Below are 13,400 nucleotides of genomic sequence, written 5' to 3'. Positions count from 1 at the left end.
AAACTCTACTTCTTCAAAAATTGTCAGAGGCTCTTTCATCTCAGGAGCTAAGGTTTTCACTGCAAAAGTGATTAATGGCTCTGATGCTCTCTACAGTTTTGGGATAGTCAAGCTGAGATTTCTCCAGGCCAGGTTTCAACAGGTGATTAGCACCTACTGGAAGATCCTGATACATCCTTGTCAGGTGAGCCATACAGGACAGGAATTCTTCCTGGAAACATTTTTCTGTTTGTTTGTTTTAGTTTTGTTGTCTTTTTAAGGTCCCAGCTGAAATAGCCATACAAGTTAAAATGCCTAATTCTTGGTGTTTTCTGTTCCTGCGCTCCCTCTTCTGGCTTTCTAGAATTATTTAGTGAACATCTTACACCCACAACATAAGAACAACGCCAGTATGAAAAGCAGCAGTTGTAATGACAACACGTGTTTTGGTGAAAGACACCATGTAAGGCACTACTATTACATAAATGAGGAAATGCCCATAGCAGCCAAGGTCTTCTGTACGTATACATTCCAAGTAAAGTCTTTTGGAGAACAGAAATACTACTACTCCTGGTGCAATACTGTTTATGGATAAACAGGGGGCTTTGCTGGGCTATGCTCTCTGGGTTTCTTCTTTGCTCTTTCTCACAAATGTTGCAACTGAACAGTGTTCTTAAATTTGTCCCCAGAAACTGGTAGATTTTTTTTTTCATTTTTTTTTCTTTTAAATTGGATAACAATAGCATTGTAAATAAAAAAAATAAAAAATAAAAAATCTCCCGCCCCTTTTAAAAATACAACTATTGTGGTAGTATACAGCTGTAATCAATTTTAATCATTTTTGTTGCTGAGCCTGAGAGGCAGAAGAGGAAAATCAAAAATGTGGTGTTAAAAATTCTGCGTTTCAAATAGTGTTCATTCTTAATGTTCTTCCAAGCATCATGTATATGTCTACCACCATGTATATGTGTGTTCATCTTCCAAGCCAACCCCCCAAACAAGCATACAGGGAAACTGGCCCTACACTAACAGTGGAAATTGAGGTAAACGAGTCATTCTTGTACATCTCAGTTACATTTACAATGCCCTTTTCTATTTTGTAAACACTTCTTGCTTTTGTTTCAGGTACCACAACGCAGGTACATGTACACACAGAAAAAAACAACTCAGTGTTACAAAAATAGTTCAGCTGCCAACTGAACAGCCATTCACCTGGTGTTGCCATTGTCTTTCTTTCAATAAACTACACAGCCATAAAAAACTCTTGGAATGGTTTGATAAGTGGCTTCATGTAGAAAGAATTATATCTATATGGACCTTGTGCTTTCAGTTTTGGAGTTCTACCTTAGTAAAGCAGTGTAATAAGGTGCTTTGAAATGTATATTAAACACAGGAAACAGCAATTCCCAGTGTGAAGTACTCAGTCTAGCTTCTCCATGGCTTTTACCATAGGAGGGAGGCCCAAAACTCAATGGCTTTAAGGAAATGTCTCTTGATTGTGGGGAATTCCTGCTGTGAAGAAGCTTCAGACCTTATGCGGAGCCCTGCATTAGGAAGCCCTGCTTCCAGGCTGTTGAGGTGTGCTGTCAGTCAACACTACATTAGATTAAATACAGTGACATGTGACTCCGGGGAGTCGTGTCACTTTGTGCCTCACACACAAGTATCTGCTCAGCTGCCGTGTGTCACTGACACGGTGCACCTAAGGGGAGACCCAAAGGCTGCTTCTCCTTCTAGAAAGCCCCCAGCCCTTGTGTGGGGTGTAAGAGCCCCCACGAGTGACTGCAGAGCCCTCAGGGCAAAAAGCCACAGGAAAGTCCACTGATGCCCCAGCATGTGGTTTTGTGGTCTGAGGCCTGGGTGTCACAGGAGGGTGGTTTTGTAGAAAATCCCTGGGGACTTCTGACCTGCAGAAAGCCACTCCAAGGCACAGCTCCTTGCAAGATTGGAGCCAGCATTTTGCAGGTTTTGGCCTTCAGGTGCCATGTAATAGTTGACCAACAGTACATTTTGTTCTGGCAGAGGTCAGAAGTCGATGCAGGACAGTAGGGCTTCCTGGCTGTGCCATCAGTTCTTGCTGAAGTGAGATGTAAAGAATTTAATGGGTTGTCCTATGATGTGCCACGCATAGTCCACACAGCAGCAGTAGGTCAAGGCGTTGAAAAACCCAACCGCCTGGTGCCTGGGGGAGCTTTTTTCTTGGAGGGGGACTGAGAACCAGAAGCGGGGATGCCCTATTTCCCTGTTTCTCCTCCCCAGCTGCTTTTAGGGCTGGGGGTCGGCGGAGCCAGGCCGCTGCCGCCCTCTGCTGGCTGGGGCGGGGGCACTTCTGCCGGTCTTCCGCGGCAGAACCGAGGCCGGTCGGTGGCTGTCGGGGAAGAAACACGGCCATAAAGGGCTAAAAAAGCCCCAAAGCCGCGCTCTGAGGGCGGCGGGGGAGGCTGGAGACCCTCCGCGGGACCTGTGCGGGAGGGGGAGCGGCCGTCACAGGCGGCGGGCAGGGCAGCGGGATAGAGGCGGGGTCGCCCGGTCCCCGCGTGTCCCCCGTCCCGGTCCCCGTCTGTCCCCGTCCCCGTCCCACAGGTGCCGCCGAGCCGCGGGGGCCCCCGGGCGGCCTGCACGTCGCGGCCCGGCCGGCAGGAGGAAGGAAGAGGAAGTGAGAGCGGCGGCGGGGAGCCGGCGGCGCCCCGGCATGGGATAGCGCCGGCACTGCGCTCCGGGGACGAGGAGGAGGAGGAGGAAGGAGGAAGGGGAAGGGGTCTGTCTGGCCCCGCTGCCCGCCGCTGGAGGGAGGTAGGCGGCTGGGGGCTGCCCGGCTCCGTCCCCGTCCCCCCCCCTCCCCGGTGCTGGGAGGCGAGGGGCGCGGGGGGGTCGGAGCTGGCAGCAAGTGCGGCCCCAAGGGCTCGCCCCCAGCCCTCCTTCCCCCTCTTTCTTGGGCACTCGGGGGGGTGGTGTCTGGGGGTGGTCCCCCTATCCCGGAGTTTGGGGTGCCGGCGGTGCTGAATGTGGCGAGGCGAGGTGGGCGGCGGATCCCAAGATCTGCAAGGCTTCATCCTGGAGTTTATTCTGAGCCTCTCTTGCCTTGCAGAGGTAACGCAACCGGCTGGCTGGCCCCCGAGCATGGTGTGGAGCAGATAGAGGAGCTCCCGAAAAATTACGGTGAGTGCGCCTCGCCCGAGGTGCGGTGGAGGTGGTGGAGGTGGAGGTGGTGGTGGTGGTGGTGCTCACAGGGGAGCACCTCGCAACCTGCCGGAGCTCCGCGTGTGCGACAAGCCCGGCGAGATCCTGCCCAGCGGCAACAGCAGTGCAGGAAGCGTGCCGTGGGTTAATTGCTCCAGTGGAAACATGGTTGCCTGTGAGCTGCCTGTCGCGGTACGTTTACGGTGCAATTTCAGCAAGGGATGTTTTGAAGAGGGTTCGTAAGAAGAGGGTTCGTAAGCAGTTTTGCTCCTGCTGTTGTCCCTCGGCTGCCTGATTGCCTGCTGTTAAAATATTTATCTTTTAGGAAGAGGGGGAAATTGAGTAAGAACTGTCCGGCGCCCCGTCTTAGCGTCTGAGGACGTTTCCTCCTCTTCCTCTTAGCTCTCTCCTCCTTTGCCCTCAGATGCCCAAACACACGTGTGCCGTCGCATCCTCTGTTATATAATCTCTGTTGCATTTATGGATCATTCATTGTTCCTCCGTTCCATTCTTTCTGTGTCGTTCCTGTACGATTGAGTGACGTATGTGGCATGTTACACAGTGAAGAGAAATGCATTTTCATTTTTGCAAAGTTCTTTCAGTTAGAGCTGCAAGCGTGCTCTCTTTGAAGGCTGTCTTTCCTTAATTACCCCTTCCCCCCTCCTGTTTCTGAAGCTGTGTAAGTAGGTGGTAGACATCTAATCTGATGGCCGGTAACTAGATAAGGAAGAGGAAGAGCAGCGGTGTCTGTTTGCTGGCTTAAGTCCCTCCTGCGTGCTTGTCAGGAAAATATCCACAACTCACATTTCACACAGCTGTTGAAAGTCCGGCAGCAGCTTTAAAAACTCACCATTCAGCAAATAGATTAACATGGCTAAACAGCAGAAGGATGCAAAGCAAGTATAGGAAGCTACTGCTGTCAGTGTAAGTCTGTGGGTCCCAGCGTGTGTATGGGACCACTACGGGGTGTACCTGATGCCCAAGGGAGGTTGCAGAGGGGAAGTTGTTTTCCTTTTCTGTCTTGTAATCAGTCTGAAAGTCACTGTGCTGTCTTCTCTGCAGCTTGCAAATTAGGTGCAAATGTCATTGTCTGATTTTTTATTTTTTATAAAGAAAGGGGGAAAGGATAATGAGCAGGTTTATACCCTTACAGTTGTTTTTTTTTCTTCCTAACATTCTACGCATGCCAGGAAAAACTTAATAGATGTACTATTCAAGTAGCTTTTGAGTGGATAGGAAAAATTCTTCATATCTACTTATTCTGTAACAGTCTTACATGGTCACTGAGAGTATCTGTGATTCAGAAGTCATTATATAAAGAGATACCCTCACACCCTCTGTTCTTAAAAGCTAGTACTTCTGTTTTCTCACTGTTGAGATGCAACAGATTGCATGCACTTTCCTAAGAGAAGTGCTTTTATGCCCTTCGCCCTAGTATTAACCTAAAAAAACTTATGTAGAAGTTACACGGCATTATAAAGGTGTAACTGTTGGTGAAACACTGCTGTGTGTGCTGTACTTCCTGACAGCAATACTGTTCTGCAGCAAATTGCAGATCGAGAGTAACGTAGTGCTCCACCCTTCCTTCCGCCCTTTGTTTTTTTTTCTACCTAATAGAAACCCCTTTGATTTTAAGGTTTGGGCCCATAGACTTTTTTTCTCACAGTGTCCAGCCTATGAAGTGATGTTGGATTATGGTCTAATATTTTCCGTGTTGACACACAGACCGTGGAGCTTTCACGTTCACAGATAAGATGTGTGGCTTTCCTATTTTGATGCTTCGGATGGATTTGGCTGGGAGGTTTAATGGCTGTAGATTTAACCGTAACTGGGAAATGTTTCCACTGAGCTCTGCTAGCGCATCTGCATGCTAACAGGCAGTGCCCTCCTGTTCCAGTGGCAGGCTTCTTTTTTGATAGATTGCCAACCACAATTTTCTAGTTGTGTGACTTTCAGATAAGGATTTGCTTGGGATGTTGAGGCCATCAGGTATAATTTTGATCTTTGCGTCTGACTTTGCTATCACTCTTTTTTTTTTTTTTTTTGTTAAAGTTTTCTAGAAGTAAATCATCTGTACAATTTAGCAGTTCTCTTTGTTGTGCTGTGGTGCAAACGTGCAGCATGCCCTTGCATTAAACATCTTTGTAGAAGGTAGTGGGATTTTGAGAACTACAAAACATCATACAGCATACTTAGAGAAGGCAAAAGTAATGTCTCTTCTGGTTTATTTGTCTGTGCAGCTCTGATGAGGTTTAGCAGGCTTTCTTTTCTGCTGCATCCCTGCACTATTGTGAAGGTCTGGCTTGAAGGAGAATGAGGCAGTCAGGTTTTCCTCCCTGCTCAGTCATTATCCTATTAAAAATTCTCACATTCTGAAAGGACACTGTTTTATGGTCATGAAGTCAGTGTTGTTTGAACCCCTGTGATTAGGAATTAGAGCAGGACTGATAAGTGGCTTTAGCAACCATCAGGCCATCATTCAGTCATGTCTGTGCTGTATGTTTAAAAGATTTCCCTGCTTTGAATGATTTTTTTTTATTATTTTATTTTTTTTAAAAAAAAGGTTCTTGTATTCGTGGCAGGAGGAACCTGCCAAGTACACGTTGTTAAACTTGTGTCAATTTAACAGAGCAACTGTTTAAGGGATTTCAGATTATTTTCCTTCTACTTGAGTCAGTCACCTTCTTTTCTCCTTTTTTCCTCTCTCCAAATATAACACTGGAAAAGGAGAGAAAGAAACTAAAAGCAATTGGCAGAAGCCAGTGTGTTGGCAGGCATTTGATAGCACGGATCATAAGAGGTGATAATATATATGACGCTTACCATAAAATAAGCTGTATACTTCTGCTGTTACAGATTGGCATTTAAGAGCTGAATGGGAGAACAATCACAGAAATGCAGAGCTGTCTTTCAGTCCACGTTTTTGCATCAGTATACTTGTGAGGATTTGGTTCTGAGGTGTCACCTTTCATTATTGCAAGTGTCATGAGATGTGAAAAGCAGACCAAAGGGCAGGTCGCAGCCCTTCTGCGAGTTTCCTTGTTTTTCTGATCACTCTCCGCATTTAAGAGGGTCGTTAACAGGAAGTATGTGCCACAGGGATAGCTAATGAATGCTCTTTCCTTTTCTCTCCCTTTCAGTTCTGACAGAGGTAAACTTCTCTGTTAGCGGCATATACTTAGGCAGGTGCTGCCTATGCGGTACCCATCAGTAGGCTACTACTTTTTCAAGCTGCTGAGTGGAGTGGTTAGTAAAGCATGGGGTTGTGGTTAGGAGCAAGGTGAACTGTGATTCATGTGGCACTTGTTTGCAAGCACTGGGAAATGCATCACTGCTTCTCCTCATGGCGGTTTTCCATGAAAAAAATTGTGAAAACAATTCCATGAAAACAATCTCTTGTTTTGGCTGTGCTAGGCTTGCTTTCAGTGCCTGCTAGGAGAGGAAGTTGGCTGTGGGAGCACGGAAGTGACGGGTGAGCTGTTTCTCTGTTCAGCATTAAACCATGCTGCCAGGAAGGCTCGAAGCCACTCCTGCTGGGGATGCCCCTAGTGAAGTGTGTTAGCCCATGTGCAAATGAGCTTGCTTTGGTATCTTTCTAGTCAGTGGCCTTTGGAGCTCTTTAGGAAGCTGAACATACTACTTGGAGACCTTATGCAAACGTGGCAAGTGACCTATTCTCACTGCTTTTGAGGACATGAGTATACTTTGCTTACTGATGCTTCTGCTCTGCCCCATTTACAGTAAAATAACACTGAAAAGCTCCACAGCAGCTAGCACAAGGGAGGGAGTGGGAACTATCAGTCAGTGCTGAGGGGAAATATTGCCCCTTTCAGGCTGACTTGATTTAAAGTGTTTGTGAAACAGCACATTCAGTAAAGTGGCTAAAGGGGAAAAAAAAGAAAAAAAAAAAAAAAAAAGAAAGAATTGTTCGCAAACGGATCTATTACAAAATCATAGCTGTGTACGTTCTTGACTTTTGTTTCTGCTTTCCTTCCTTTTCTTTTTTTCTTAATTTTATTTCTAAAAGTTAAACACTCCTTATCACTTCTTTCTGCATATTTCCCACCCCTACCTTGGTAGTTTATTCTTTTGGTCTTTGACATATTTACTTATCTATGCCAGCTTGCTGTTTTCACCAACTTTGTCTTGTCCTTAAATTTTCCCAGATATCCTCAATATTCCTATTCAGTTAACTAATTTTATTTAAAATTTGCAAGAAAAACTGTGGACTGCAATGTCTATCACCTCCAATGTTCTTTCAAAGTCTCTAGCTCCAATTCCCTAATTTATGGAAGCACATGAAGTGTAAAGCTCTATGAAATATCTTGTTGTCAGTAACTAAGTAGTTTTTTAGTAGCTGCATGAATACTAATACTATAAAATTGAATTCTTGTTGAGCTTGCTTCACCTGAAAGGGAGAATGGGTCACTGCTTCTAAGAGAACTTCACATTCTGGAGATGTGATGACTTTAAACTTGCACTCTTTAATAAAGCAGAAAATGCTTGCTTGAAGATGTTCTGATTTCTGAGAGCTTTTTGTAAATTTGTTCATACTTACATATACTCAAAATGTTCCATATGGACCTTTTTTCCTTAATGTGCGAAGCTGACAATTTGTAGATCAAACACATTAAACATTTTGACATTAGACAAAAGGAGGGATATGCAAGGTATTTCAGCAGGCACACATAATGTTGTCAGCCTGTTGACCTTCCAGCTTCAGTTAAAATTTCATCTAGTCTCAAGAACCATACATGACTGGTGCTGCTAAACAGTGTTTTCCTTACAGCTTGTTGTCAGCTTGGTGGGAAGAACTGGGGCTCCTAACCTGGTTTGTGAGAAACTTCCAAGAAGTTCAGTCTGTTAGAAACTTCCATGAGGCTGAGCATGTAGCTGTCTCCTTGTGATGATGTACATGCTGAAAGTAAAGTGTATCTTTTGTGTCTTTGCTGACTTGGAGCCTGTATCTGTTGCTTCTGATGTTGACTTGATCTTTCATGTAGTAACAGGATATGCATAAATGTTCTGACAATGGGAGAACAATCGTAGTTTTAAAATAATTTATTTAAAACAGTTTTTGCTGTGTTTTGGAGTGATGGAAAAAGGTTAGTAAAACCGATGTTTTGGTAAACTTCTACAAAATGTGGATGTTTTAACCTGTATTTCGAGGGATATAGAACTATCTTAGCAAACTATATATTTATAGTAAGCACATGAATTCTGATGCTTGCATTTGTAGTCAAAGTGAAAGCATTGCTGACTATTTTTCTTTCTCTTCTGCCAACGTGCATGGATTGTGTACTCCAGTAGAAGTGTCAGGTCTGTGTCGTTCTTGGCTAAGATGCTTCATGTGGATGGTTTAGGCTTTTGTCTGGCCAGACTGGCAACCTGCTGTATAGGCTGTTGAATCTTAATGGAGTAACTGCAGTGGGGGTGACTCTTTAAAATGCTGCTTCATATTTTGTGAGAGAATAATCTGTCAAGGTAGAGCAATGAGGAATTTATAAGTATTCACATAATACCCTCTGGCCAGATAATACAGTTGATTTGTACATTTCTCCTCTAATAATAATAAGAGAAAAATGGTTATGACACAGGTTGGTATAATACGATTTTTACTGTTAGTGCCAATGCATATATTTGTTACATTCCAAAGCAGTCTTTTCCATTGCTTTGCTTTCTGGAATACAATTGCACATTAGTTTTCATAGCAACAGTTGTGGCTTCATCTGGAAATTGAAACCTGGTAAGTGCTGGCTCAGTGCATGGACTTTTGGATAAACTCTTTTGCCAGCTCTGAGCCAAACCAACTAAAAAATAATTTCCTCAAACATAAGTACTGATCTTTACATTTTGGAAAGGATGTACCATTTGGTTGCTGGGCTTTTAAAATGTTGGAACATGGGCCTTTTTTTAGTTCTCCTCCTTCAAATTTGCTATTTTTTCCCCTTCAACCACCAGGGCACTCAGCTGTTGAAGTTGTACCCCCCATGGTTCAAGTGCATTCCTCCTATCAACCTTTTCACCCCACTTCCCAATATCCCTCTTTGAACATTCTGACATCCCTTCTGTTAACTAAACTCAAACAAAATTCAGGTCTGAATGTGGGGTCTAAGTCTGATCTCTATTTTGTGTAGGTCTATAAGCTCTTCTTCTATAGATACGCATACAAGTTTCTTGTTGCGTTTAATCTTCTTTTCATGAAAAAAAGGAGGGGGGGAGGCAGAAAATCAGAACAAATGAGAGCTTTCATTGGTCAGCATCAGACAGAACTTTTGGTGGCGGTTAGAGGAGGGGAAAAAAAGACCCAACCAACCAAAAAGCCTACAAAGCTGAAAGAAAATGTGAGGTCTTTCCCGCTTTAGACCACTTAATGTAATTTTAACCATATTTATGGCAAGCAATTAAAGACTTGATAGCTGATGCCTGGTCCAGAAAAGAAGGAGTAAGTATATGAAAAATAGCCCACATCTTGAACAAAAGTACCGGGGTGGTTTGTTTAAAATTGTAGCTTATGCTAGAAGTAGGTCAGACTTTTATGAGGTCTTTTTTTGTAAAGACTAATTTTCGTATTTTGCATTTAAAGTGATTTTTTTACAGAAGTCCATTTGTGGAAAACAAGGTATACAATTTGGAAAGGGAAAAAATCATAACTTCTGCACTGTGCTGGTCTGAGCCTCTCCATTCTGGCATTCTTGTCTGATGATTTTGACTTAATGAATCGTTTGCATCTGTTCTTCCCTTTGTATAAAATGCTGGCAATTTCGGTCTGATTTGTTGGTTTTGCCTTAGTTTATAACATACACATAACTTTATAATGAGCTTTATAATAAGCAATGACCTAGGCTTTTATTTCTTGACCTACAAAAAATCAGCTATTTTTTCTTCAGCTACCATAGGAAGTTAGCTTATTGGAAAAGTGTGTGTTTGTTTCTAACAAGAGTTGGTGGCATTGCTCTGTGTTGGGATGTTCTGGAAGGCAGAGGTTTTGAAGACTCCATCCCCTGCAGCTTCAAATGAGTCAGAAAGTACTTTATGGTAAAGGGGATGCGTGCAGACAAAGATGGGAAGAAAATAATCTACATAATTTTAAATCCAAGTCGGAAGTTGAAGTTCTGTTTTAAAACAAATGCATAAGTAAAGGTCTAGGGTTGTTTGTAAACTGGAATTGCAAATTGATTTTCTGGTCCATATGCCAGAGGGATCAAAGCTTCCACTGTTCGGTGGTAGAGTGTGAATTCAAACTAAAACAGTATGTTTTAAGAATTTCTCTCTGTTTTGAGTTGAATAATCTTATGAATTTAAATACCTCACTCTAGAGATAGCAAGGCTTTTTGACCATGAATTAATATATTTAATGTGGAAATTGTATATTAAGGTTGAAAAAAAGCACCTGTGTTAGCCTGTAGGCTGCTGTTCTGTAATGGAAAGTATGATGATGTACGGGGGAAGAAAACAAGAGAGCAATTGGTCAAGCTTCTATCACCTAAATCAGCAAATAGAGAGCCACCAAACTAGACTAGAAAAATCAAACCTAAGTCAACCTGCAGATCCTTTGTTTGCAACTAATTGTTCTGACCATGTTCATTGGTCCCCATAAGCCTGACTAAGCGGATAAGCCTTGCTTTCCTGTCTTGGGGCTTTTCTTTCTTGATCCATTGAAATTCAGAGCGGAGGGCCCTCTTTAGAGAATGTCCTGTCCCTAGCTGTCTCCTCTGTAACAAAGAGACTCCAGCTGTGGCGATGTGGATTGAAAAGGGAGGTAGCCTCCCAGGCAAGCAATTCGGAGTCATTTCAGAAAAGAGTCGGTTTAATTCCCATTGGAAATGGGAAACCCAAGTCACCGCAGTTTTCAGAATGTGTGTGTCCTACACCTGAATTCAGGGGGTACTTGCTCCCTGCCTGGGCAGGCCCAGTGTCTTCTGCTACAGCTTCCATTTCTGAGATGTGTGATTGCAATTGATTGCATTATGAGTATTGGCCAAAGGGGAAGAAAATTGTGTGTTTCAAGCATCCCAGTCCAAGTCTGTTGCCATTTCACACGCATACTGAATGAGATGAGAGACACTACTTTAAGAGAATCTATGGGAGAAGAGTATCTTATTAAAAATTAATCTGGATTTGTTGTTTTGACAGAAGTAATTGCCATTGCAAAAGAGTAATTGGTTGTAATTCTACTAGCTTGTGAAAGCTGCAGCAAGATCTAATTGATTGATCTATTGATTATAATCAATAGTAATTATCAAAAGGAACAGGTATGTCTAGTAAGGTCAGCACAGATACTTGATCTTTGCCCGTTTTCTGGAGAAGATGCAAGTGGCTGCAAAACATGGGTATTCTCTCTATTGGTAACCTGAATCAGTTAGAAAACTTGGACCTTTTTTTGAGGATCTTCACAAAGTTAAGTTAAATATTCAAGGAGCGATAGTAGGCAGAATCCAGACCTGAAGGGATGTGTTTGCAAGCTATTGTCTGAATAAAAGCTGGCAATATGCCCAATATGCCTTTCCTAGGGAAAGCACGGATGGTATGCACCAGCAGTGGGAACTCATGTTCTTTCCTACTGTTTTTCCAAATTGTAACGTGAAGTTACTGCTGCAGCTGTAGTGCCTCAATGAGCTGAATCAGCTTGAACAGTTTATTTCTACCTGTATATTATAAGAATAGATGGAAAATCTCTGCTCAATCTACTGGAAGGTAGAAGAGCCCTTCCTCAGCATCAGGAGGAGCTCAGAACAGCTCCGTCTAGGCCAAACTGTCCAGTATTGAATAAATCTGTGTATTAACTGTAGGTAAAAATTCTGGAACTCTTTTAGTGTATGCTGAAGGCAAGAAGAAAAGCATTGGTTGAATTCTGTTGGAGACACCTGCTATTGTTTGCATTCAGTTTTTAATCAGGTGCTGGCACCAAGCCTCATGAACATGAAGCCAAAGAAAAGGGAGCTTTTTGAAAGGTATTTTGTCAACAGCTGTGGACAAAGTTGGCTTTAAAGTGTTACTGAGCCCCTGACAGAATAAACTCTTGAAGGAAGGGACTCTCTGGAGCCATCTGGATTTATGTCAGGGACCATCAGCTCTGTCTTTACTGAAAAAGAGTTGCTGTTCCAGTGATGCAACTGCACTGTCTCTTGGGTAGCAGTCTATGTGTGTTACTACAGGTTGTCCTAAGGTGAAAATAATGAAGTAGCAATGTGATGTAATTAAAAAAAATATATATTTTCTCTTTCAATAATTTTCTGTTTTGTTTTCATAGTGATTTCGTGTCTGGATACCTAAACTTAAAACTCAAAAATCTTAGTTTGTGCTAAGAGAAAGGAGAAAGCCTTCCTTGAATTTAATGGTAAGTAGATGCAAGCCACTAAAATATCTGTGAAGTTACTTTTTCCTTCCTAAGGTCTAATAGTGACCTTCAACTACATCTGGTCCCATTGATGAATTCAGGAAATTGGTGAAAGTTGAGGGTAATACATGGAGTAATTGCAAAGGCTTTTGCTATTATTTGCAGAATAATTTGTATACTGTAAGGGAAGGAGTTGTTCACTTCTTTCTCACTGGTATACTACCAAAGCAGGATAACTGTTTAAGAAACAAAAAATTTCATGATTTTTGTCTCATTAGAGCAACAATGTATCTGTCTTAGGAAGAGCAGTTTCCACCTTGTTACCCTTGTAGTCGAGCATATTTGGTTGCTGAAACTTCTGCATAAAATAATGCATCTATCTGCAGTCATTCTTTTAAGCTATTTCTGACAAACCCCGGCATCTTTCTGCAGTTGTCAGTGGCTTGCATTGTGGAGCTGTCAAATGAAGAGCAAGAATACATTGGGGAGAACCCGCAGAAATTGTAGAAGATAAATTCTTATCTTCTCTTGCAAAACCCAAGGCTTGCTCATTTTTGGGCTCTTTGCTGGAGCTGTGCAGCCGGAAGCCTTCCTGGCCTCCAACACTGTCAGCAAAAGGTGCACTTCCTGAAGGAATAGCACTTAGCTCACGGAGGCTGGGGGATGCTAGGGCTGGTAGCAAGAGGCAGAACTTAGTAGAGAAACATCTCAATAATCATGTGTGTTCCCTAAAACTTCTGACAACAGTAAAGGTTAAACAAAGGAGGAGGAAGGAGAAATAAAGCAGAAGGAGAAAGTGTTAGGAAGCCTGACAGGGGCAGGAGAAGGTACTGGCCAGTTTGTTTGGGCAAAGTCTCTTCTGCAGATTAAGCCTGGGAGAGGGAGTTGGTGATCCCTAGTG

The 13,400-nt window shown here is 43.0% G+C and overlaps 1 protein-coding gene across 6 annotated transcripts in view; it reads left to right on the top strand.

Moving 5' to 3' along the window:
* Positions 1-2,397: 2,397 nt before the first annotated feature.
* Positions 2,398-13,400, top strand: part of ELMO1 (engulfment and cell motility 1) — a 322,098-nt gene continuing 311,095 nt past the window's right edge. For 3 of the 6 annotated variants that reach the window (XM_082753922.1, XM_082753917.1, XM_082753919.1), the window contains exons 1-3: positions 2,398-2,772; positions 3,068-3,138; positions 12,413-12,499. In XM_082753922.1, coding sequence (XP_082610048.1) covers positions 12,497-12,499 — 3 coding nt within the window. In that variant the 5' untranslated portion in view covers positions 2,398-2,772; positions 3,068-3,138; positions 12,413-12,496. Of the gene's footprint in view, positions 2,773-3,067; positions 3,139-4,890; positions 5,149-12,412; positions 12,500-13,400 lie in introns of those variants that run through there. The other 3 variants (XM_082753916.1, XM_082753923.1, XM_082753921.1) reach the window with 3 other exon arrangements.

The sequence above is a fragment of the Aythya marila genome, assembly GCF_965140915.1.
Source record: "Aythya marila genome assembly, chromosome: 2".
NCBI lineage: Eukaryota > Metazoa > Chordata > Aves > Anseriformes > Anatidae > Aythya > Aythya marila.
Note: the sequence above shows the minus strand (reverse complement) of the source record. Positions and strands in the feature narration are given on the sequence as shown.